Below are 24,388 nucleotides of genomic sequence, written 5' to 3' on the forward strand. Positions count from 1 at the left end.
TGCAAAAAAGATTTACTAGGATGATACCAGAACTGAGAGATTATACCTATCAGGAAAGATTGAACAGGCTGGGGCACTTTTCTCTAGAAAAGAGAAGGCTGAGGGATGACCTGATAGAAGTCTTTAAGATAAGGAAAGGGTTTGATAGGGCAGACGTAGAGAGGATGTTTCCACTTGTGGGGGAGACCAAGACTAGTCCAAAACTAGAAGCCATAAATATAAGATAGTCACTAATAAATCCGATAGGGAATTCAGGAGAAACTAGAGTGGATAGAGTGTGGAACTCACTACCACGTGGAATGGTTGAGGTGACTAGCATTGATGCATTTAAGAGGAAACTAGATAAGCATATGAGGGAAAAAGGAATAGAAAGATATGTTGATGGAGTTAGATGAAGAGGGGTCGGAAGAGGCTCGTTTGGAGCATAAAAACACCGGCATAGACCTGACATTCCTGTGCTGTACATTCTATGCAATTCTATGTATGCTGTTGATACCCAGCTCTACCGCTCCACCATCCCTCTCGACCCCTCCACTGCCTCTGGTTTGTCACGCTGCATGTCCAATTGGATGAGCAGAAATTTCCTCCAATTAAATATTGTGGTCCCCGTCACAAACTCCGTTCCCTAGCCACCGACTCCACCTTCTCCCTGGTCACTGTCTGAGGCTGATCCAGACCGTTCGCAACCTTGGCCTCCTATTTGACCCTGAGATGAGCTTCCAAACACATATCTGCTCCATCACCAAGACCGCCTCCATAACATCACCTGTCTCCATCCCTGCCTCAGCCCATCTGCTGCTGAAACCCTCATCCATGTCTTTGTTGCCTCTAGACTCAACTATTCCCATACTCTCCTGGCCGGCCTCCCACCTTGCACCCTCCGTAACCTTGAGCTCATCCAAAACTCTGCTGCCCGTATCCTAACTCGCACCAAGTCCCGTTCACCCGTCACTCCTGTGCTCGCTGACCTACATTGGCTCCCAGTCCGGCAATGCCTCGAATTTAAAATTCTCATCCTCGTTTTCAAATTCTCCATGGCCTCGCCCCTCCCTATCTCTGTAACCTCTTCCAGTCCTACAACCCTCCGAGATCTGTGCGCTCTTCCAACTCTGGCCTCTTGAGCATCCCTCATTCCGTTTGCCCCACCATTGGCAGCCGAGCTTTCAGCTGCCTAGGCCCTAAGCTCTGGAATTCCCTCTCTAAGCCTCTCGACCTCTCTCTCCTTCTTTAAGACGCTCCTTAAAACCTACCTCTTTGACCAAGCTTTTGAAGCTACTCTAAGTGGTTTTCAATGATATGCTCTGCACCTAATACCAGTTGACTGCTGTAGTGCTGCGTGATTTGCAGACTTGTTTTTAATCACGTATAAAGTATTGCTGATCTAATTTTTATTCTAGAGTCCCCTTGCTTCAGATCTGACAGGAACTATGTCACTCATGGTATTCAATCAAATTCTCTAACTCCATCGCGTACATGTGTCAGGGCCAGAGTGTCACAAGGTATAGGGCAGGTTGGTAGATTTTGCTGGTCCTCCGCTTGGAGCTGTTGATTTGTCTGGACACAGGCAAATGCGGGTTAATTGGGAAGGGAAGAGCCCGCCCCTAATGTGGCTTTGCCTTAATTTTAATCGATGGAAATTGGACTCTAAGCTGTGGCTCAGTGGGTACCACTGTCGTCTCTGAATCAGAACGTTATAGGTTCAAGTCTCACTCCAGAGACCAGGGCACAAAATCTAGGTTTACACTCCAGCCCAGTACTGAGGGAGTGCTGCACTGTCGGAGGTGCCATCTTTTGGATGAGACATGGCCCCGTCCGTGGCCCTGTCTGCCTTCTCAGGTGGACGTAAAAGATCCCACGGCACTATTTTGAAGAAGTGCAGGGGAGTTCTTCCCGGTGTCCTGGCCAATATTTATCCCTCAACTAACATCACTAAAACAGATTATCTGGTCATTGTCACGTTGCTGTTTGTGGGATCTTGCTGTGCGCAAATTGGCTGCAGCGTTTCCTACATTACAACAGTGACTACACTTCAAAAGTATTTAATTGGCTGTAAAGTGCTTTGGGATATCCTGAGGTCGTGAAAGGCGCTATATAAATCCACATTCTTTCTTACTTTGCCTGATTTTTCACTTGTCGCTGTGCCCAGGCGATTCACTAGCCCCAGGTGCGGGAGCAGGAGACTCTGCCCCACTCCCCAGTTACAATAGTCTGTTGCCCCCATGCACTGAACCTCCTGCTTCACTTTCTCAGCGGGTGGACTGTACTGCAGTGTTACCACCGCAGGGCTAATTGCATTTATTTTCCTTTTCTAAGTAAAGAACAAAAAAAAAGAGAGAGAATTGCCTCAAGAGGACAGTGCTGGAATAAAGTCTCCCCCAGTTCAAGCAGTACCCATTGCATGTCATCCATTTTTGTCATCTTTCAGGGAACAATGTGATCAGGACAATTCACGGAGTGGGAGAGATGATGACTCAGATGGTCCTGAGCCGAGGGTCCCTCTTACCTGGGGTTCTGTTGGAGAGTCAGGACAGCCAGATCAAGAGCCTACCAGGGAAGCAAGTGCAAAACTTGGAGAATGAAGATGTGACAGTCATGGATGCAAAACTGAAAATAATCGAGATATTGCAGGTATGTTTTTGACGAATTTGAATTTGCTGCAGGCAATAAATTTTAATCTGCCCAACTTAAAAGTGCGTATCGATAATAAGCGTGCAGGAGAGTGGCCATTTGTACCAGATGTTCAAATGATGTGGGCGTGATAAAGGAGCAGGGCATCTAATTCTTGAACAATTTGGATTTACCAAATTCTATAAATAGAGGACTCTTGATGTAAGCTGTTCAATAAGAGATTTGTGCTGTAAATCAGGGCAGTTGAGTAACTCAGGATTACTTACATCAGTGAATTGTTTTGCTTGTATACTTAGTAACGTAGTTGCGTTTAAAATGCGGTATCGACGGTAGATTTAATTTAATTTGAATGTGATAAAAACAAGTGTCTCTTTACACAGCCTGTGATGTGTGAAGCGGCTGACATTTCTTTGGAGACCTTTGTGACCTTCACTGACCTACATTGGCTCCCAGTCCGGCAACGCCTCGATTCTCATCGTTGTTTTCAAATCCCTCCATGACCTCACCCCCCCGCCCTATTTCTGTGACCTCCTCCAGCCCTACAACCCTCCGAGATCTCTGTGTCCCTCCAATCCTGACCTCTTGCGCATCCCCGATTTTCATCGCTCCATAATTAGCGGTCGTGCCTTCAGCTGTCTAGTCTCTAAGCTCTGGAATTCCTTCTCTAAACCTCTCTACCTCTCTCTCCTCCTTTAAGACGCTCCTTAAAACCTGCCTCTTTGACCAAGCTTTTGGTCACCTGTCCTAATATCTCCTTATGTGGCTCAGTGTCAAATTTTGTCTGATAATCGCTCCTGTGAAATGGCTTGGGATGTTTTACTACGTTAAAGGTGCTATATAAATGCAGGTTTTTGTTGTTGAACAGTGATTCAAGTTAAAAAGTAGGAAAACTTCCACATTAGGGAGATTTATAATTGATTGATTTTATGTTATATATCGAATTAGACAGTGTGGTTTTAATGGCAAATGATTATCTTTTAGAAGCAACAATTTAACAAACTAATTCATTTGCTTTTTAAAAAATGCACCTAAACATGTTTGATCCAAACTCCATACTGATCTAAAGCTCTGCTGCAAATACTGTTTCACTGCCATGTTAATCTTCTGCTCTACCTGGGATTGTAAAAGGAGTTTACTTTTCAGTTCATCCTCAGTGTCAGACTGGACTATCGTATTTCCTACATGCTGTCGATCTACAAGAAAGAATTTGGTGAGAGCAATTCTGTTGAGTCGCTGACGAGTTCGTCACCAGAAGCAGCAGGTGAGTGATGCACTCGCTGTCCTGCACTTTGAAACTTGCTTTGTTTCACAGTCGAGGTGTGGCTCTATTTGGACTTGACATCATTCGGTCCCGAACTGCTTCTCAAAATGCAGCCATGGTCGAGGCAGCTAAAAAAAATATAGGGCCGGATTTTGCTCTGAGCGGTGAACACAGGGCGTCTGCCGTTCGGTAGACTTGTACTTGCCCATTGACCTTTCATGGGCCTTTGGACGGGCGAGTTCCTCTCTTGGGGTCCTCAATCCAGCCCGGCGCCCTCTCCTGGGCATCTGGGACCTGTGTGAACGGGGCAAGCAGCTGTGTATCCTCATAACTAATGTTAATAAGCAGAGCAGAGTCAGAACCAGGAAGTGTAAGTTAGAATAGTGAATTCAATGTCAAATCAAGTGCAGAAAGAGAAATAAAGAGAGTGCAAGAAATATTGAACTAAGAGACAGAGATAAAAGAGTCAGAAAGAAAAAGTAAAAAAATTAAAATTAATTTTAAAAAAAATGTCCAACAACAATTAAGACCTGAAGGAATGAGATTCCACGTGTGTAAAAGTTATTTTCAGTGCCAGAGAGGTTGTTTGGCAGTCATTAAGACTTACCCCGCCGTTAAAAGCAAGCTTAGACTTAAATGATTTGATGTGACTTTCCTCAGTGAGATTGGTTTGTATCCATCAGGTCAGGGCAGGAACTTCACACCGTTCCATCCATTTGAACGGAGAGCCTGCCAGCGGGATGTCGTTCTCGCAGAGTTTGCGGAGGAGGCTCGCATCTGGTACAGCAACTCCCAGATTTCCATGTTTAACTGCGCATGTGCGGTCGCTGGATGTTGCTCTACCATTTGCACAGAATTAATGCTGAGCCCTGTTAGCCTCGCCGTTATTATCAGAGCAAAATCCAGCCCAGTGTCTTACCCTTTGCAATTCAGAAGCTTGAGCTTTCCACTGATCAGTTTGGTTTCCTCAAAACAAAGAGAAGGAATGTTGGGGACTGGTGATTTAGTGCTTACGACCTGGCTTCGGATAACACAAAAAGCAGTGTGCTTCCGTAAGAGTGGTTTATGTGTTGCAAAGCAGCTCGTTGCTTTGCCTACGATGTGTGCACGTGATTTATTTGTGAGTGATGTATGTCTGTATTATGTGCCATTTTCTAAAGATGGCGAGAGGTCTCCCTCTTCTGACATCAGTCTCAGTGAGCACACACCTCGTGCAGCTGAGAGTGGATCATCTGTTCCAAAGCCTTCATCACTGCCACTCTCAAGCTGACTGTCAGTGGCACTTCCTTTCTTCCTTTGCCCTCACCCCTTTCTCTTGTTTGCCCTATTTTCTCTCTTCCCCCCTCTTCCTTTCTCTCTTCCCCCCCTCCTCCTTTCTCCCTTCCCCTCTCCTTTCTCTCTCTTCCCCTCTCTTCCTTTCTCTCTCTTCCCCTCTCCTTTCTCTCTCTTCCCCTCTCCTTTCTCTCTCTTCCCCTCTCCTTTCTCTCTCTTCCCCTCTCCTCCTTTCTCTCAGTCCCCCTCTCCTCCTTTCTCTCTCTTCCCCTCTCCTTTCTCTCTCTTCCCCTCTCCTTTCCCTCTCTTCCCCTCTCCTCCTTTCTCTCTCTTCCCCTCTCCTCCTTTCTCTCAGTCCCCCTCTCCTCCTTTCTCTCTCTTCCCCTCTCCTTTCTCTCTCTTCCCCTCTCCTTTCTCTCTCTTCCCCTCTCCTTTCTCTCTCTTCCCCTCTCCTCCTTTCTCTCTCTTCCCCTCTCCTCCTTTCTCTCTCTTCCCCTCTCCTCCTTTCTCTCTCTTCCCCTCTCCTCCTTTCTCTCTCTTCCCCTCTCCTTTCTCTCTCTTCCCCTCTCCTCCTTTCTTTCGTTCCCCCTCTCCTCCTTTCTCTCGTTCCCCGTCTCCTCCTTTCTCTCGTTCCCCGTCTCCTCCTTTCTCTCGTTCCCCGTCTCCTCCTTTCTCTCGTTCCCCCTCTCCTCCTTTCTCTCGGTCCCCCTCGCCTCCTTTCTCTGGTTCCCCCTCTCCTCCTTTCTCTCTCTTCCCCTCTCCTCCTTTCTCTCGTTCCCCCTCTCCTCCTTTCTCTCGGTCCCCCTCTCCTCCTTTCTCTCGGTCCCCCTCTCCTCCTTTCTCTCTCTTCCCCTTTCCTTTCTCTCTCTTCCCCTCTCCTTTCTCTCTCTTCCCCTCTCCTCCTTTCTCTCTCTTCCCCTCTCCTCCTTTCTCTCTCTTCCCCTCTTCTCCTTTCTCTCTCTTCCCCTCTCCTCCTTTCTCTCTCTTCCCCTCTCCTCCTTTCTCTCGTTCCCCCTCTCCTCCTTTCTCTCGGTCCCCCTCTCCTTTCTCTCTCTTCCCCTCTCCTTTCTCTCTCATCCCCTCTCCTCCTTTCTCTCTCTTCCCCTCTCCTCCTTTCTCTCTCTTCCCCTCTCCTCCTTTCTCTCTCTTCCCCTCTCCTCCTTTCTCTCTATTCCCCTCTCCTTTCTCTCGTTCCCCCTCTCCTCCTTTCTCTCTCTTCCCCTCTCCTCCTTTCTCTCTCTTCCCCTCTCCTCCTTTCTCTCTCTTCCCCTCTCCTCCTTTCTCTCTATTCCCCTCTCCTTTCTCTCGTTCCCCCTCTCCTCCTTTCTCTCTCTTCCCCTCTCCTCCTTTCTCTCTCTTCCCCTCTCCTCCTTTCTCTCTCTTCCCCTCTCCTCCTTTCTCTCTCTTCCCCTCTCCTCCTTTCTCTCTATTCCCCTCTCCTTTCTCTCGTTCCCCCTCTCCTCCTTTCTCTCTCTTCCCCCTCTCCTCCTTTCTCTCGTTCCCCCTCTCCTCCTTTCTCTCTCTTCCCCTCTCCTCCTTTCTCTCGTTCCCCCTCTCCTCCTTTCTCTCTCTTCCCCTCTCCTTTCTCTCTCTTCCCCTCTCCTTTCTCTCTCTTCCCCTCTCCTTTCTCTCTCTTCCCCTCTCCTTTCTCTCTCTTCCCCTCTCCTCCTTTCTCTCTCTTCCCCTCTCCTCCTTTCTCTCGTTCCCCCTCTCCTCCTTTCTCTCGTTCCCCGTCTCCTCCTTTCTCTCGTCCCCCGTCTCCTCCTTTCTCTCGTTCCCCCTCGCCTCCTTTCTCTCGTTCCCCCTCGCCTCCTTTCTCTCGTTCCCCCTCGCCTCCTTTCTCTCGTTCCCCCTCTCCTCCTTTCTCTCGTTCCCCCTCTCCTCCTTTCTCTCGTTCCCCCTCTCCTCCTTTCTCTTTCTTTCACTTCTCTTTTTTCTTCTTCCCCCTCTCCTCCTTTCTCTCGTTCCCCCCTCCTCCTTTCTCTCGTTCCCCCCTCCTCCTTTCTCTCGTTCCCCCCTCCTCCTTTCTCTTGTTCCCCCCTCCTCCTTTCTCTCGTTCCCCCCTCCTCCTTTCTCTTTCTTTCACTTCTCTTTTTTCTTCATCACCCTCTCCTTTCTCTCGTTCCCCCTCTCCTCCTTTCTCTCGTTCCCCCTCTCCTCCTTTCTCTCGTTCCCCCTCTCCTCCTTTCTCTCGTTCCCCCTCTCCTCCTTTCTCTCGTTCCCCCTCTCCTCCTTTCTCTCGTTCAGCCCCTCCTCCTTTCACTTGTTTCCCTCTCCTTTCTCTTCCCCCTCCTCCTTTCTCTTCCCCTCCTCCTTTCTCTTCCCCTCCTCCTTTCTCTTCCCCCCCTCCTCCTTTCTCTTCCCCCCTCCTCCTTTCTCTCGTTCCCCCTCTCCTCCTTTCTCTCGTTCCCCCTCTCCTCCTTTCTCTCTCTTCCCCTCTCCTCCTTTCTCTCTCTTCCCCTCTCCTCCTTTCTCTCGTTCCCCCTCTCCTCCTTTCTCTCGTTCCCCGTCTCCTCCTTTCTCTCGTTCCCCCTCTCCTCCTTTCTCTCGGTCCCCCTCTCCTCCTTTCTCTCGGTCCCCCTCGCCTCCTTTCTCTCGTTCCCCCTCTCCTCCTTTCTCTCTCTTCCCCTCTCCTCCTTTCTCTCGTTCCCCCTCTCCTCCTTTCTCTCGGTCCCCCTCTCCTCCTTTCTCTCGGTCCCCCTCTCCTCCTTTCTCTCTCTTCCCCTCTCCTTTCTCTCTCTTCCCCTCTCCTCCTTTCTCTCTCTTCCCCTCTCCTCCTTTCTCTCTCTTCCCCTCTCCTCCTTTCTCTCTCTTCCCCTCTCCTCCTTTCTCTCGTTCCCCCTCTCCTTTCTCTCTCTTCCCCTCTCCTCCTTTCTCTCTCTTCCCCTCTCCTTTCTCTCTCTTCCCCTCTCCTCCTTTCTCTCTCTTCCCCTCTCCTCCTTTCTCTCTCTTCCCCTCTCCTCCTTTCTCTCGTTCCCCCTCTCCTTTCTCTCTCTTCCCCTCTCCTTTCTCTCTCTTCCCCTCTCCTCCTTTCTTTCGTTCCCCCTCTCCTCCTTTCTTTCGTTCCCCCTCTCCTCCTTTCTCTCGTTCCCCGTCTCCTCCTTTCTCTCGTTCCCCGTCTCCTCCTTTCTCTCGTTCCCCCTCTCCTCCTTTCTCTCGGTCCCCCTCGCCTCCTTTCTCTCGTTCCCCCTCTCCTCCTTTCTCTCTCTTCCCCTCTCCTCCTTTCTCTCGTTCCCCCGCTCCTCCTTTCTCTCGGTCCCCCTCTCCTCCTTTCTCTCGGTCCCCCTCGCCTCCTTTCTCTCGTTCCCCCTCTCCTCCTTTCTCTCTCTTCCCCTCTCCTCCTTTCTCTCGTTCCCCCTCTCCTCCTTTCTCTCGGTCCCCCTCTCCTCCTTTCTCTCGGTCCCCCTCTCCTCCTTTCTCTCTCTTCCCCTCTCCTTTCTCTCTCTTCCCCTCTCCTTTCTCTCTCTTCCCTTCTCCTCCTTTCTCTCTCTTCCCCTCTTCTCCTTTCTCTCTCTTCCCCTCTCCTCCTTTCTCTCTCTTCCCCTCTCCTCCTTTCTCTCGTTCCCCCTCTCCTCCTTTCTCTCGGTCCCCCTCTCCTCCTTTCTCTCGGTCCCCCTCTCCTCCTTTCTCTCGGTCCCCCTCTCCTCCTTTCTCTCGGTCCCCCTCTCCTCCTTTCTCTCTCTTCCCCTCTCCTTTCTCTCTCTTCCCCTCTCCTTTCTCTCGTTCCCCCTCTCCTCCTTTCTCTCTCTTCCCCTCTCCTCCTTTCTCTCTCTTCCCCTCTCCTCCTTTCTCTCTCTTCCCCTCTCCTTTCTCTCTCTTCCCCTCTCCTCCTTTCTCTCTCTTCCCCTCTCCTCCTTTCTCTCTCTTCCCCTCTCCTTTCTCTCTCTTCCCCTCTCCTCCTTTCTCTCTCTTCCCCTCTCCTCCTTTCTCTCTCTTCCCCTCTCCTCCTTTCTCTCTCTTCCCCTCTCCTCCTTTCTCTCGTTCCCCCTCTCCTCCTTTCTCTCGTTCCCCCTCTCCTCCTTTCTCTCGTTCCCCGTCTCCTCCTTTCTCTCGTTCCCCGTCTCCTCCTTTCTCTCGTTCCCCCTCTCCTCCTTTCTCTCGGTCCCCCTCGCCTCCTTTCTCTCGTTCCCCCTCGCCTCCTTTCTCTCGTTCCCCCTCGCCTCCTTTCTCTCGTTCCCCCTCTCCTCCTTTCTCTCGTTCCCCCTCTCCTCCTTTCTCTCGTTCCCCCTCTCCTCCTTTCTCTTTCTTTCACTTCTCTTTTTTCTTCTTCCCCCTCTCCTCCTTTCTCTCGTTCCCCCCTCCTCCTTTCTCTCGTTCCCCCCTCCTCCTTTCTCTTTCTTTCACTTCTCTTTTTTCTTCATCCCCCTCTCCTTTCTCTCGTTCCCCCTCTCCTCCTTTCTCTCGTTCCCCCTCTCCTCCTTTCTCTCGTTCCCCCTCTCCTCCTTTCTCTCGTTCCCCCTCTCCTCCTATCTCTCGTTCCCCCTCTCCTCCTTTCTCTCAGTCCCCCTCTCCTCCTTTCTCTCTCTTCCCCTCTCCTTTCTCTCTCTTCCCCTCTCCTCCTTTCTCTCTCTTCCCCTCTCCTCCTTTCTCTCTCTTCCCCTCTCCTCCTTTCTCTCTCTTCCCCTCTCCTCCTTTCTCTCGTTCCCCCTCTCCTCCTTTCTCTCGTTCCCCGTCTCCTCCTTTCTCTCGTTCCCCGTCTCCTCCTTTCTCTCGGTCCCCCTCGCCTCCTTTCTCTCGTTCCCCCTCGCCTCCTTTCTCTCGTTCCCCCTCTCCTCCTTTCTCTCGTTCCCCCTCTCCTCCTTTCTCTCGTTCCCCCTCTCCTCCTTTCTCTTTCTTTCACTTCTCTTTTTTCTTCTTCCCCCTCTCCTCCTTTCTCTTGTTCCCCCCTCCTCCTTTCTCTCGTTCCCCCCTCCTCCTTTCTCTTTCTTTCACTTCTCTTTTTTCTTCATCCCCCTCTCCTTTCTCTCGTTCCCCCTCTCCTCCTTTCTCTCGTTCCCCCTCTCCTCCTTTCTCTCGTTCCCCCTCTCCTCCTTTCTCTCGTTCCCCCTCTCCTCCTTTCTCTCGTTCCCCCTCTCCTCCTTTCTCTCGTTCCCCCTCTCCTCCTTTCTCTCATTCCCCCTCTCCTCCTTTCTCTCGTTCAGCCCCTCCTCCTTTCACTTGTTTCCCTCTCCTTTCTCTTCCCCCTCCTCCTTTCTCTTCCCCTCTCCTTTCTCTCTCTTCCCCTCTCCTTTCTCTCTCTTCCCCTCTCCTCCTTTCTCTCTCTTCCCCTCTCCTCCTTTCTCTCTCTTCCCCTCTCCTCCTTTCTCTCTCTTCCCCTCTCCTCCTTTCTCTCTCTTCCCCTCTCCTCCTTTCTCTCTCTTCCCCTCTCCTCCTTTCTCTCTCTTCCCCTCTCCTTTCTCTCTCTTCCCCTCTCCTCCTTTCTCTCTCTTCCCCTCTCCTTTCTCTCTCTTCCCCTCTCCTCCTTTCTTTCGTTCCCCCTCTCCTCCTTTCTCTCGTTCCCCGTCTCCTCCTTTCTCTCGTTCCCCCTCGCCTCCTTTCTTTCGTTCCCCCTCTCCTCCTTTCTCTCGTTCCCCCTCTCCTCCTTTCTCTCGGACCCCTCGCCTCCTTTCTCTCGTTCCCCCTCTCCTCCTTTCTCTCGTTCCCCCTCTCCTCCTTTCTCTCGGTCCCCCTCTCCTCCTTTCTCTCGGTCCCCCTCTCCTCCTTTCTCTCTCTTCCCCTCTCCTCCTTTCTCTCTCTTCCCCTCTTCTCCTTTCTCTCTCTTCCCCTCTCCTCCTTTCTCTCTCTTCCCCTCTCCTCCTTTCTCTCGTTCCCCCTCTCCTCCTTTCTCTCGGTCCCCCTCCTCTCCTTTCTCTCTCTTCCCCTCTCCTCCTTTCTCTCTCTTCCCCTCTCCTCCTTTCTCTCTATTCCCCTCTCCTTTCTCTCGTTCCCCCTCTCCTCCTTTCTCTCGGTCCCCCTCTCCTCCTTTCTCTCTCTTCACCTCTCCTTTCTCTCTCTTCCCCTCTCCTCCTTTCTCTCTCTTCCCCTCTCCTCCTTTCTCTCTCGTTCCCCCTCTCCTCCTTTCTCTCTCGTTCCCCCTCTCCTCCTTTCTCTCTCTTCCCCTCTCCTCCTTTCTCTCTATTCCCCTCTCCTTTCTCTCTATTCCCCTCTCCTTTCTCTCGTTCCCCCTCTCCTCCTTTCTCTCTCTTCCCCTCTCCTCCTTTCTCTCTATTCCCCTCTCCTTTCTCTCTATTCCCCTCTCCTTTCTCTCGTTCCCCCTCTCCTCCTTTCTCTCTCTTCCCCCTCTCCTCCTTTCTCTCTCGTTCCCCCTCTCCTCCTTTCTCTCTATTCCCCTCTCGTCCTTTCTCTCTCTTCCCCTCTCCTCCTTTCTCTCTCGTTCCCCCTCTCCTCCTTTCTCTCTCTTCCCCTCTCCTTTCTCTCTCTTCCCCTCTCCTCCTTTCTCTCTCTTCCCCTCTCCTCCTTTCTCTCTCGTTCCCCCTCTCCTCCTTTCTCTCTATTCCCCTCTCCTTTCTCTCTCTTCCCCTCTCCTCCTTTCTCTCTCTTCCCCTCTCCTCCTTTCTCTCTCTTCCCCTCTCCTCCTTTCTCTCTCTTCCCCTCTCCTCCTTTCTCTCTCTTCCCCTCTCCTTTCTCTCTCTTCCCCTCTCCTCCTTTCTCTCTCTTCCCCTCTCCTCCTTTCTCTCTCTTCCCCTCTCCTCCTTTCTCTCTCTTCCCCTCTCCTCCTTTCTCTCTCTTCCCCTCTCCTTTCTCTCGTTCCCCCTCTCCTCCTTTCTCTCGTTCCCCCTCTCCTCCTTTCTCTCGTTCCCCCTCTCCTCCTTTCTCTCATTCCCCCTCTCCTCCTTTCTCTCTCTTCCCCTCTCCTTTCTCTCTCTTCCCCTCTCCTCCTTTCTCTCTCTTCCCCTCTCCTCCTTTCTCTCTCTTCCCCTCTCCTCCTTTCTCTCTCTTCCCCTCTCCTCCTTTCTCTCGTTCCCCCTCTCCTCCTTTCAATCGTTCCCCGTCTCCTCCTTTCTCTCGTTCCCCGTCTCCTCCTTTCTCTCGTTCCCCCTCTCCTCCTTTCTCTCGGTCCCCCTCGCCTCCTTTCTCTCGGTCCCCCTCGCCTCCTTTCTCTCGTTCCCCCTCGCCTCCTTTCTCTCGTTCCCCCTCTCCTCCTTTCTCTCGTTCCCCCTCTCCTCCTTTCTCTCGTTCCCCCTCTCCTCCTTTCTCTTTCTTTCACTTCTCTTTTTTCTTCTTCCCCCTCTCCTCCTTTCTCTCGTTCCCCCCTCCTCCTTTCTCTCGTTCCCCCCTCCTCCTTTCTCTCGTTCCCCCTCTCCTCCTTTCTCTCATTCCCCCTCTCCTCCTTTCTCTCTCTTCCCCTCTCCTTTCTCTCTCTTCCCCTCTCCTCCTTTCTCTCTCTTCCCCTCTCCTCCTTTCTCTCTCTTCCCCTCTCCTCCTTTCTCTCTCTTCCCCTCTCCTCCTTTCTCTCGTTCCCCCTCTCCTCCTTTCAATCGTTCCCCGTCTCCTCCTTTCTCTCGTTCCCCGTCTCCTCCTTTCTCTCGTTCCCCCTCTCCTCCTTTCTCTCGGTCCCCCTCGCCTCCTTTCTCTCGTTCCCCCTCGCCTCCTTTCTCTCGTTCCCCCTCTCCTCCTTTCTCTCGTTCCCCCTCTCCTCCTTTCTCTCGTTCCCCCTCTCCTCCTTTCTCTTTCTTTCACTTCTCTTTTTTCTTCTTCCCCCTCTCCTCCTTTCTCTCGTTCCCCCCTCCTCCTTTCTCTCGTTCCCCCCTCCTCCTTTCTCTAGTTCCCCCCTCCTCCTTTCTCTCGTTCCCCCCTCCTCCTTTCTCTTTCTTTCACTTCTCTTTTTTCTTCATCCCCCTCTCCTTTCTCTCGTTCCCCCTCTCCTCCTTTCTCTCGTTCCCCCTCTCCTCCTTTCTCTCGTTCCCCCTCTCCTCCTTTCTCTCGTTCCCCCTCTCCTCCTTTCTCTCGTTCCCCCTCTCCTCCTTTCTCTTTCTTTCACTTCTCTTTTTTCTTCTTCCCCCTCTCCTCCTTTCTCTCGTTCCCCCCTCCTCCTTTCTCTCGTTCCCCCCTCCTCCTTTCTCTTGTTCCCCCCTCCTCCTTTCTCTCGTTCCCCCCTCCTCCTTTCTCTTTCTTTCACTTCTCTTTTTTCTTCATCCCCCTCTCCTTTCTCTCGTTCCCCCTCTCCTCCTTTCTCTCTCTTCCCCTCTCCTTTCTCTCTCTTCCCCTCTCCTTTCTCTCGTTCCCCCTCTCCTCCTTTCTCTCGTTCCCCCTCTCCTCCTTTCTCTCGTTCCCCCTCTCCTCCTTTCTCTCGTTCCCCCTCTCCTCCTTTCTCTCGTTCCCCCTCTCCTCCTTTCTCTCGTTCAGCCCCTCCTCCTTTCACTTGTTTCCCTCTCCTCCTTTCTCTTCCCCCCTCCTCCTTTCTCTTCCCCTCCTCCTTTCTCTTCCCCTCCTCCTTTCTCTTCCCCTCCTCCTTTCTCTTCCCCCCTCCTCCTTTCTCTTCCCCCCTCCTCCTTTCTCTCGTTCCCCCTCTCCTCCTTTCTCTCGTTCCCCCTCTCCTCCTTTCTCTCTCTTCCCCTCTCCTCCTTTCTCTCTCTTCCCCTCTCCTCCTTTCTCTCGTTCCCCCTCTCCTCCTTTCTCTCGTTCCCCGTCTCCTCCTTTCTCTCGTTCCCCCTCTCCTCCTTTCTCTCGGTCCCCCTCTCCTCCTTTCTCTCGGTCCCCCTCGCCTCCTTTCTCTCGTTCCCCCTCTCCTCCTTTCTCTCTCTTCCCCTCTCCTCCTTTCTCTCGTTCCCCCTCTCCTCCTTTCTCTCGGTCCCCCTCTCCTCCTTTCTCTCGGTCCCCCTCTCCTCCTTTCTCTCTCTTCCCCTCTCCTCCTTTCTCTCTCTTCCCCTCTTCTCCTTTCTCTCTCTTCCCCTCTCCTCCTTTCTCTCTCTTCCCCTCTCCTCCTTTCTCTCTCTTCCCCTCTCCTCCTTTCTCTCTCTTCCCCTCTCCTCCTTTCTCTCTCTTCCCCTCTCCTCCTTTCTCTCTCTTCCCCTCTCCTCCTTTCTCTCTCTTCCCCTCTCCTTTCTCTCTCTTCCCCTCTCCTCCTTTCTTTCGTTCCCCCTCTCCTCCTTTCTTTCGTTCCCCCTCTCCTCCTTTCTCTCGTTCCCCCTCTCCTCCTTTCTCTCGTTCCCCGTCTCCTCCTTTCTCTCGTTCCCCCTCTCCTCCTTTCTCTCTCTTCCCCTCTCCTCCTTTCTCTCGTTCCCCCTCTCCTCCTTTCTCTCGGTCCCCCTCTCCTCCTTTCTCTCGGTCCCCCTCTCCTCCTTTCTCGCTCTTCCCCTCTCCTCCTTTCTCTCTCTTCCCCTCTTCTCCTTTCTCTCTCTTCCCCTCTCCTCCTTTCTCTCTCTTCCCCTCTCCTCCTTTCTCTCGTTCCCCCTCTCCTCCTTTCTCTCGGTCCCCCTCTCCTCCTTTCTCTCGTTCCCCCTCTCCTCCTTTCTCTCTCTTCCCCTCTCCTCCTTTCTCTCGGTCCCCCTCTCCTCCTTTCTCTCTCTTCCCCTCTCCTTTTTCTCTCTTCCCCTCTCCTCCTTTTTCTCTCTTCCCCTCTCCTCCTTTCTCTCTCTTCCCCTCTCCTTTTTCTCTCTTCCCCTCTCCTCCTTTTTCTCTCTTCCCCTCTCCTCCTTTCTCTCTCTTCCCCTCTTCTCCTTTCTCTCTCTTCCCCTCTCCTCCTTTCTCTCTCTTCCCCTCTCCTCCTTTCTCTCTCTTCCCCTCTCCTCCTTTCTCTCGTTCCCCCTCTCCTCCTTTCTCTCGGTCCCCCTCTCCTCCTTTCTCTCGGTCCCCCTCTCCTCCTTTCTCTCTCTTCCCCTCTCCTCCTTTCTCTCGTTCCCCCTCTCCTCCTTTCTCTCGTTCCCCCTCTCCTCCTTTCTCTCGGTCCCCCTCTCCTCCTTTCTCTCGGTCCCCCTCTCCTCCTTTCTCTCTCTTCCCCTCTCCTTTCTCTCTCTTCCCCTCTCCTTTCTCTCTCTTCCCCTCTCCTCCTTTCTCTCTCTTCCCCTCTCCTCCTTTCTCTCTCTTCCCCTCTCCTCCTTTCTCTCTCTTCCCCTCTCCTCCTTTCTCTCTCTGCCCCTCTCCTCCTTTCTCTCTATTCCCCTCTCCTTTCTCTCGTTCCCCCTCTCCTCCTTTCTCTCTCTTCCCCTCTCCTCCTTTCTCTCTCTTCCCCTCTCCTCCTTTCTCTCTCTTCCCCTCTCCTCCTTTCTCTCTCTTCCCCTCTCCTCCTTTCTCTCTCTTCCCCTCTCCTCCTTTCTCTCTCTTCCCCTCTCCTTTCTCTCGTTCCCCCTCTCCTCCTTTCTCTCGTTCCCCCTCTCCTCCTTTCTCTCGGTCCCCCTCGCCTCCTTTCTCTCGGTCCCCCTCGCCTCCTTTCTCTCGTTCCCCCTCGCCTCCTTTCTCTCGTTCCCCCTCTCCTCCTTTCTCTCGTTCCCCCTCTCCTCCTTTCTCTCGTTCCCCCTCTCCTCCTTTCTCTTTCTTTCACTTCTCTTTTTTCTTCTTCCCCCTCTCCTCCTTTCTCTCGTTCCCCCCTCCTCCTTTCTCTCGTTCCCCCCTCCTCCTTTCTCTCGTTCCCCCCTCCTCCTTTCTCTCGTTCCCCCCTCCTCCTTTCTCTCGTTCCCCCCTCCTCCTTTCTCTTTCTTTCACTTCTCTTTTTTCTTCATCCCCCTCTCCTTTCTCTCGTTCCCCCTCTCCTCCTTTCTCTCGTTCCCCCTCTCCTCCTTTCTCTTTCTTTCACTTCTCTTTTTTCTTCTTCCCCCTCTCCTCCTTTCTCTCGTTCCCCCCTCCTCCTTTCTCTCGTTCCCCCCTCCTCCTTTCTCTTGTTCCCCCCTCCTCCTTTCTCTCGTTCCCCCCTCCTCCTTTCTCTTTCTTTCACTTCTCTTTTTTCTTCATCCCCCTCTCCTTTCTCTCGTTCCCCCTCTCCTCCTTTCTCTCTCTTCCCCTCTCCTTTCTCTCTCTTCCCCTCTCCTTTCTCTCGTTCCCCCTCTCCTCCTTTCTCTCGTTCCCCCTCTCCTCCTTTCTCTCGTTCCCCCTCTCCTCCTTTCTCTCGTTCAGCCCCTCCTCCTTTCACTTGTTTCCCTCTCCTCCTTTCTCTTCCCCCCTCCTCCTTTCTCTTCCCCTCCTCCTTTCTCTTCCCCTCCTCCTTTCTCTTCCCCTCCTCCTTTCTCTTCCCCCCTCCTCCTTTCTCTTCCCCCCTCCTCCTTTCTCTCGTTCCCCCTCTCCTCCTTTCTCTCGTTCCCCCTCTCCTCCTTTCTCTCTCTTCCCCTCTCCTCCTTTCTCTCTCTTCCCCTCTCCTCCTTTCTCTCGTTCCCCCTCTCCTCCTTTCTCTCGTTCCCCGTCTCCTCCTTTCTCTCGTTCCCCCTCTCCTCCTTTCTCTCGGTCCCCCTCTCCTCCTTTCTCTCGGTCCCCCTCGCCTCCTTTCTCTCGTTCCCCCTCTCCTCCTTTCTCTCTCTTCCCCTCTCCTCCTTTCTCTCGTTCCCCCTCTCCTCATTTCTCTCGGTCCCCCTCTCCTCCTTTCTCTCGGTCCCCCTCTCCTCCTTTCTCTCTCTTCCCCTCTCCTCCTTTCTCTCTCTTCCCCTCTTCTCCTTTCTCTCTCTTCCCCTCTCCTCCTTTCTCTCTCTTCCCCTCTCCTCCTTTCTCTCTCTTCCCCTCTCCTCCTTTCTCTCTCTTCCCCTCTCCTCCTTTCTCTCTCTTCCCCTCTCCTCCTTTCTCTCTCTTCCCCTCTCCTTTCTCTCTCTTCCCCTCTCCTCCTTTCTTTCGTTCCCCCTCTCCTCCTTTCTTTCGTTCCCCCTCTCCTCCTTTCTCTCGTTCCCCCTCTCCTCCTTTCTCTCGTTCCCCGTCTCCTCCTTTCTCTCGTTCCCCCTCTCCTCCTTTCTCTCTCTTCCCCTCTCCTCCTTTCTCTCGTTCCCCCTCTCCTCCTTTCTCTCGGTCCCCCTCTCCTCCTTTCTCTCGGTCCCCCTCTCCTCCTTTCTCGCTCTTCCCCTCTCCTCCTTTCTCTCTCTTCCCCTCTTCTCCTTTCTCTCTCTTCCCCTCTCCTCCTTTCTCTCTCTTCCCCTCTCCTCCTTTCTCTCGTTCCCCCTCTCCTCCTTTCTCTCGGTCCCCCTCTCCTCCTTTCTCTCGTTCCCCCTCTCCTCCTTTCTCTCTCTTCCCCTCTCCTCCTTTCTCTCGGTCCCCCTCTCCTCCTTTCTCTCTCTTCCCCTCTCCTTTTTCTCTCTTCCCCTCTCCTCCTTTTTCTCTCTTCCCCTCTCCTCCTTTCTCTCTCTTCCCCTCTCCTTTTTCTCTCTTCCCCTCTCCTCCTTTTTCTCTCTTCCCCTCTCCTCCTTTCTCTCTCTTCCCCTCTTCTCCTTTCTCTCTCTTCCCCTCTCCTCCTTTCTCTCTCTTCCCCTCTCCTCCTTTCTCTCTCTTCCCCTCTCCTCCTTTCTCTCGTTCCCCCTCTCCTCCTTTCTCTCGGTCCCCCTCTCCTCCTTTCTCTCGGTCCCCCTCTCCTCCTTTCTCTCTCTTCCCCTCTCCTCCTTTCTCTCGTTCCCCCTCTCCTCCTTTCTCTCGTTCCCCCTCTCCTCCTTTCTCTCGGTCCCCCTCTCCTCCTTTCTCTCGGTCCCCCTCTCCTCCTTTCTCTCTCTTCCCCTCTCCTTTCTCTCTATTCCCCTCTCCTTTCTCTCGTTCCCCCTCTCCTCCTTTCTCTCTCTTCCCCTCTCCTCCTTTCTCTCTCTTCCCCTCTCCTCCTTTCTCTCTCTTCCCCTCTCCTCCTTTCTCTCTCTTCCCCTCTCCTCCTTTCTCTCTCTTCCCCTCTCCTTTCTCTCGTTCCCCCTCTCCTCCTTTCTCTCGTTCCCCCCTCCTCCTTTCTCTCGTTCCCCCTCTCCTCCTTTCTCTCGTTCCCCCTCTCCTCCTTTCTCTCAGTCCCCCTCTCCTCCTTTCTCTCTCTTCCCCTCTCCTTTCTCTCTCTTCCCCTCTCCTCCTTTCTCTCTCTTCCCCTCTCCTCCTTTCTCTCTCTTCCCCTCTCCTCCTTTCTCTCTCTTCCCCTCTCCTCCTTTCTCTCGTTCCCCCTCTCCTCCTTTCTCTCGTTCCCCGTCTCCTCCTTTCTCTCGTTCCCCCGTCTCCTCCTTTCTCTCGGTCCCCCTCTCCTCCTTTCTCTCTCTTCCCCTCTCCTCCTTTCTCTCGTTCCCCCTCTCCTCCTTTCTCTCGTTCCCCCTCTCCTCCTTTCTCTCGGTCCCCCTCTCCTCCTTTCTCTCGGTCCCCCTCTCCTCCTTTCTCTCTCTTCCCCTCTCCTTTCTCTCTCTTCCCCTCTCCTTTCTCTCTCTTCCCCTCTCCTCCTTTCTCTCTCTTCCCCTCTCCTCCTTTCTCTCTCTTCCCCTCTCCTCCTTTCTCTCTCTTCCCCTCTCCTCCTTTCTCTCTCTGCCCCTCTCCTCCTTTCTCTCTATTCCCCTCTCCTTTCTCTCGTTCCCCCTCTCCTCCTTTCTCTCTCTTCCCCTCTCCTCCTTTCTCTCTCTTCCCCTCTCCTCCTTTCTCTCTCTTCCCCTCTCCTCCTTTCTCTCTCTTCCCCTCTCCTCCTTTCTCTCTCTTCCCCTCTCCTCCTTTCTCTCTCTTCCCCTCTCCTTTCTCTCGTTCCCCCTCTCCTCCTTTCTCTCGTTCCCCCTCTCCTCCTTTCTCTCGGTCCCCCCTCGCCTCCTTTCTCTCGGTCCCCCTCGCCTCCTTTCTCTCGTTCCCCCTCGCCTCCTTTCTCTCGTTCCCCCTCTCCTCCTTTCTCTCGTTCCCCCTCTCCTCCTTTCTCTCGTTCCCCCTCTCCTCCTTTCTCTTTCTTTCACTTCTCTTTTTTCTTCTTCCCCCTCTCCTCCTTTCTCTCGTTCCCCCCTCCTCCTTTCTCTCGTTCCCCCCCCTCCTCCTTTCTCTCGTTCCCCCCTCCTCCTTTCTCTCGTTCCCCCCTCCTCCTTTCTCTCGTTCCCCCCTCCTCCTTTCTCTTCTTTCACTTCTCTTTTTTCTTCATCCCCCTCTCCTTTCTCTCGTTCCCCCTCTCCTCCTTTCTCTCGTTCCCCCTCTCCTCCTTTCTCTTTCTTTCACTTCTCTTTTTTCTTCTTCCCCCTCTCCTCCTTTCTCTCGTTCCCCCCTCCTCCTTTCTCTCGTTCCCCCCTCCTCCTTTCTCTTGTTCCCCCCTCCTCCTTTCTCTCGTTCCCCCCTCCTCCTTTCTCTTTCTTTCACTTCTCTTTTTTCTTCATCCCCCTCTCCTTTCTCTCGTTCCCCCTCTCCTCCTTTCTCTCTCTTCCCCTCTCCTTTCTCTCTCTTCCCCTCTCCTTTCTCTCGTTCCCCCTCTCCTCCTTTCTCTCGTTCCCCCTCTCCTCCTTTCTCTCGTTCCCCCTCTCCTCCTTTCTCTCGTTCAGCCCCTCCTCCTTTCACTTGTTTCCCTCTCCTCCTTTCTCTTCCCCCCTCCTCCTTTCTCTTCCCCTCCTCCTTTCTCTTCCCCTCCTCCTTTCTCTTCCCCTCCTCCTTTCTCTTCCCCCCTCCTCCTTTCTCTTCCCCCCTCCTCCTTTCTCTCGTTCCCCCTCTCCTCCTTTCTCTCGTTCCCCCTCTCCTCCTTTCTCTCTCTTCCCCTCTCCTCCTTTCTCTCTCTTCCCCTCTCCTCCTTTCTCTCGTTCCCCCTCTCCTCCTTTCTCTCGTTCCCCGTCTCCTCCTTTCTCTCGTTCCCCCTCTCCTCCTTTCTCTCGGTCCCCCTCTCCTCCTTTCTCTCGGTCCCCCTCGCCTCCTTTCTCTCGTTCCCCCTCTCCTCCTTTCTCTCTCTTCCCCTCTCCTCCTTTCTCTCGTTCCCCCTCTCCTCATTTCTCTCGGTCCCCCTCTCCTCCTTTCTCTCGGTCCCCCTCTCCTCCTTTCTCTCTCTTCCCCTCTCCTCCTTTCTCTCTCTTCCCCTCTTCTCCTTTCTCTCTCTTCCCCTCTCCTCCTTTCTCTCTCTTCCCCTCTCCTCCTTTCTCTCTCTTCCCCTCTCCTCCTTTCTCTCTCTTCCCCTCTCCTCCTTTCTCTCTCTTCCCCTCTCCTCCTTTCTCTCTCTTCCCCTCTCCTTTCTCTCTCTTCCCCTCTCCTCCTTTCTTTCGTTCCCCCTCTCCTCCTTCTTTCGTTCCCCCTCTCCTCCTTTCTCTCGTTCCCCCTCTCCTCCTTTCTCTCGTTCCCCGTCTCCTCCTTTCTCATCGTTCCCCCTCTCCTCCTTTCTCTCTCTTCCCCTCTCCTCCTTTCTCTCGTTCCCCCTCTCCTCCTTTCTCTCGGTCCCCCTCTCCTCCTTTCTCTCGGTCCCCCTCTCCTCCTTTCTCGCTCTTCCCCTCTCCTCCTTTCTCTCTCTTCCCCTCTTCTCCCTTTCTCTCTCTTCCCCTCTCCTCCTTTCTCTCTCTTCCCCTCTCCTCCTTTCTCTCGTTCCCCCTCTCCTCCTTTCTCTCGGTCCCCCTCTCCTCCTTTCTCTCGTTCCCCCTCTCCTCCTTTCTCTCTCTTCCCCTCTCCTCCTTTCTCTCGGTCCCCCTCTCCTCCTTTCTCTCTCTTCCCCTCTCCTTTTTCTCTCTTCCCCTCTCCTCCTTTTCTCTCTTCCCCTCTCCTCCTTTCTCTCTCTTCCCCTCTCCTTTTTCTCTCTTCCCCTCTCCTCCTTTTTCTCTCTTCCCCTCTCCTCCTTTCTCTCTCTTCCCCTCTTCTCCTTTCTCTCTCTTCCCCTCTCCTCCTTTCTCTCTCTTCCCCTCTCCTCCTTTCTCTCTCTTCCCCTCTCCTCCTTTCTCTCGTTCCCCCTCTCCTCCTTTCTCTCGGTCCCCCTCTCCTCCTTTCTCTCGGTCCCCCTCTCCTCCTTTCTCTCTCTTCCCCTCTCCTCCTTTCTCTCGTTCCCCCTCTCCTCCTTTCTCTCGTTCCCCCTCTCCTCCTTTCTCTCGGTCCCCCTCTCCTCCTTTCTCTCGGTCCCCCTCTCCTCCTTTCTCTCTCTTCCCCTCTCCTTTCTCTCTATTCCCCTCTCCTTTCTCTCGTTCCCCTCTCCTCCTTTCTCTCTCTTCCCCTCTCCTCCTTTCTCTCTCTTCCCCTCTCCTCCTTTCTCTCTCTTCCCCTCTCCTCCTTCTCTCTCTTCCCCTCTCCTCCTTTCTCTCTCTTCCCCTCTCCTTTCTCTCGTTCCCCCCTCTCCTCCTTTCTCTCGTTCCCCCCTCCTCCTTTCTCTCGTTCCCCCTCTCCTCCTTTCTCTCGTTCCCCCTCTCCTCCTTTCTCTCAGTCCCCCTCTCCTCCTTTCTCTCTCTTCCCCTCTCCTTTCTCTCTCTTCCCCTCTCCTCCTTTCTCTCTCTTCCCCTCTCCTCCTTTCTCTCTCTTCCCCTCTCCTCCTTTCTCTCTCTTCCCCTCTCCTCCTTTCTCTCGTTCCCCCTCTCCTCCTTTCTCTCGTTCCCCGTCTCCTCCTTTCTCTCGTTCCCCGTCTCCTCCTTTCTCTCGTTCCCCCTCTCCTCCTTTCTCTCGGTCCCCCTCGCCTCCTTTCTCTCGTTCCCCCTCGCCTCCTTTCTCTCGTTCCCCCTCTCCTCCTTTCTCTCGGTCCCCCTCTCCTCCTTTCTCTCGTTCCCCCTCTCCTCCTTTCTCTCGTTCCCCCTCTCCTCCTTTCTCTCGTTCCCCCTCTCCTTTTCTCTCGTTCCCCCCTCCTCCTTTCTCTTTCTTTCACTTCTCTTTTTTCTTCATCCCCCTCTCCTTTCTCTCGTTCCCCCTCTCCTCCTTTCTCTCGTTCCCCTCTCCTCCTTTCTCTCGGTCCCCCTCTCCTCCTTTCTCTCGTTCAGCCCCTCCTCCTTTCACTTGTTTCCCTCTCCTTTCTCTTCCCCCCCTCCTCCTTTCTCTTCCCCCCTCCTCCTTTCTCTTCCCCTTCCTCCTTTCTCTTCCCCCCTCCTCCTTTCTCTTCCCCCCTCCTCCTTTCTCTTCCCCCTCTCCTCCTTTCTCTCGTTCCCCCTCTCCTCCTTTCTCTCGTTCCCCCTCTCCTCCTTTCTCTCGTTCCCCCTCTCCTCCTTTCTCTCGTTCCCCCTCTCCTCCTTTCTCTCGTTCCCCCCTCCTCCTTTCTCTCGTTCCCCCTCTCCTCCTTTCTCTTTCTTTCACTTCTCTTTTTTCTTCATCCCCCTCTCCTTTCTCTCGTTTCCCCCTCCTCCTTTGTCTCGTTCCCCCCTCCTCCTTTCTCTCTCTTCCCCTCTCCTTTCTCTCTCTTCCCCTCTCCTCCTTTCTCTCTCTTCCCTTCTCCTCCTTTCTCTCTCTTCCCCTCTCCTTTCTCTCTCTTCCCCTCTCCTCCTTTCTCTCTCTTCCCCCTCTCCTTCTCTCTCTTCCCCTCTCCTCCTTTCTCTCTCTTCCCCTCTCCTCCTTTCTCTCTCTTCCCCTCTCCTCCTTTCTCTCTCTTCCCCTCTCCTTTCTCTCTCTTCCCCTCTCCTTTCTCTCGTTCCCCCTCTCCTCCTTTCTCTCGTTCCCCCTCTCCTCCTTTCTCTCGTTCCCCCTCTCCTCCTTTCTCTCGTTCCCCCTCTCCTCCTTTCTCTCGGTCCCCCTCTCCTCCTTTCTCTCTCTTCCCCTCTCCTTTCTCTCTCTTCCCCTCTCCTCCTTTCTCTCTCTTCCCCTCTCCTCCTTTCTCTCTCTTCCCCTCTCCTCCTTTCTCTCGTTCCCCCTCTCCTCCTTTCTCTCGTTCCCCGTCTCCTTTCTCTCGTTCCCCGTCTCCTCCTTTCTCTCGTTCCCCCTCTCCTCCTTTCTCTCGTTCCCCCTCGCCTCCTTTCTCTCTGTCCCCCTCGCCTCCTTTCTCTCGTTCCCCCTCGCCTCCTTTCTCTCGTTCCCCCTCGCCTCCTTTCTCTCGTTCCCCCTCGCCTCCTTTCTCTCGTTCCCCCTCTCCTCCTTTCTCTCGTTCCCCTCTCCTCCTTTCTCTTTCTTTCACTTCTCTTTTTTCTTCTTCCCCCTCTCCTCCTTTCTCTCGTTCCCCCTCTCCTCCTTTCTCTCGTTCCCCCCCTCCTCCTTTCTCTTGTTCCCCCCCTCCTCCTTTCTCTCGTTCCCCCCTCCTCCTTTCTCTCGTTCCCCCCTCCTCCTTTCTCTTTCTTTCACTTCTCTTTTTTCTTCATCCCCTCTCCTTTCTCTCGTTCCCCCTCTCCTCCTTTCTCTCGTTCCCCCTCTCCTCCTTTCTCTCGTTCCCCCTCTCCTCCTTTCTCTCGTTCCCCCTCTCCTCCTTTCTCTCGTTCCCCCTCTCCTCCTTTCTCTCGTTCCCCCTCTCCTCCTTTCTCTCGTTCCCCCTCTCCTCCTTTCTCTCGTTCAGCCCCTCCTCCTTTCACTTGTTTCCCTCTCGTTTCTCTTTCCCCCTCCTCCTTTCTCTTCCCCCCTCCTCCTTTCTCTTCCCCCCTCCTCCTTTCTCTCGTTCCCCCTCTCCTCCTTTCTCTCGTTCCCCCTCTCCTCCTTTCTCTCTCTTCCCCTCTCCTCCTTTCTCTCTCTTCCCCTCTCCTCCTTTCTCTCGTTCCCCCTCTCCTCCTTTCTCTCGTTCCCCGTCTCCTCCTTTCTCTCGTTCCCCGTCTCCTCCTTTCTCTCGTTCCCCGTCTCCTCCTTTCTCTCGTTCCCCCTCTCCTCCTTTCTCTCGGTCCCCCTCGCCTCCTTTCTCTCGTTCCCCCTCGCCTCCTTTCTCTCGTTCCCCTCGCCTCCTTTCTCTCGTTCCCCCTCGCCTCCTTTCTCTCGTTCCCCCTCTCCTCCTTTCTCTCGTTCCCCCTCTCCTCCTTTCTCTTTCTTTCACTTCTCTTTTTTCTTCTTCCCCCTCTCCTCCTTTCTCTCGTTCCCCCCTCCTCCTTTCTCTCGTTCCCCCCTCCTCCTTTCTCTCGTTCCCCCCTCCTCCTTTCTCTCGTTCCCCCCTCCTCCTTTCTCTCGTTCCCCCCTCCTCCTTTCTCTTGTTCCCCCCTCCTCCTTTCTCTCGCTCCCCCCTCCTCCTTTCTCTTTCTTTCACTTCTCTTTTTTCTTCATCCCCCTCTCCTTTCTCTCGTTCCCCCTCTCCTCCTTTCTCTCGTTCCCCCTCTCCTCCTTTCTCTCGTTCCCCCTCTCCTCCTTTCTCTCGTTCCCCCTCTCCTCCTTTCTCTCGTTCCCCCTCTCCTCCTTTCTCTCGTTCCCCCTCTCCTCCTTTCTCTCGTTCCCCCTCTCCTCCTTTCTCTCGTTCCCCCTCTCTTCCTTTCTCTCGTTCCCCCTCTCTTCCTTTCTCTCGTTCCCCCTCTCCTCCTTTCTCTTCCCCCCCTCCTCCTTTCTCTTCCCCCCCTCCTCCTT

General features: G+C 53.7%; 1 protein-coding gene across 3 annotated transcripts in view; it reads left to right on the forward strand.

Moving 5' to 3' along the window:
- Nucleotides 1–24,388, forward strand: part of itpr2 (inositol 1,4,5-trisphosphate receptor, type 2) — a 295,275-nt gene that overhangs the window by 120,964 nt on the left and 149,923 nt on the right. For all 3 annotated transcript variants that reach the window (XM_068004673.1, XM_068004674.1, XM_068004675.1), the window contains exons 22-23: nucleotides 2,426–2,628; nucleotides 3,772–3,889. In XM_068004673.1, coding sequence (XP_067860774.1) covers nucleotides 2,426–2,628; nucleotides 3,772–3,889 — 321 coding nt within the window. The remainder of the gene's footprint in view (nucleotides 1–2,425; nucleotides 2,629–3,771; nucleotides 3,890–24,388) is intronic.

The sequence above is a fragment of the Heptranchias perlo genome, chromosome 24, assembly GCF_035084215.1.
Source record: "Heptranchias perlo isolate sHepPer1 chromosome 24, sHepPer1.hap1, whole genome shotgun sequence".
Taxonomy (NCBI): domain Eukaryota; kingdom Metazoa; phylum Chordata; class Chondrichthyes; order Hexanchiformes; family Hexanchidae; genus Heptranchias; species Heptranchias perlo.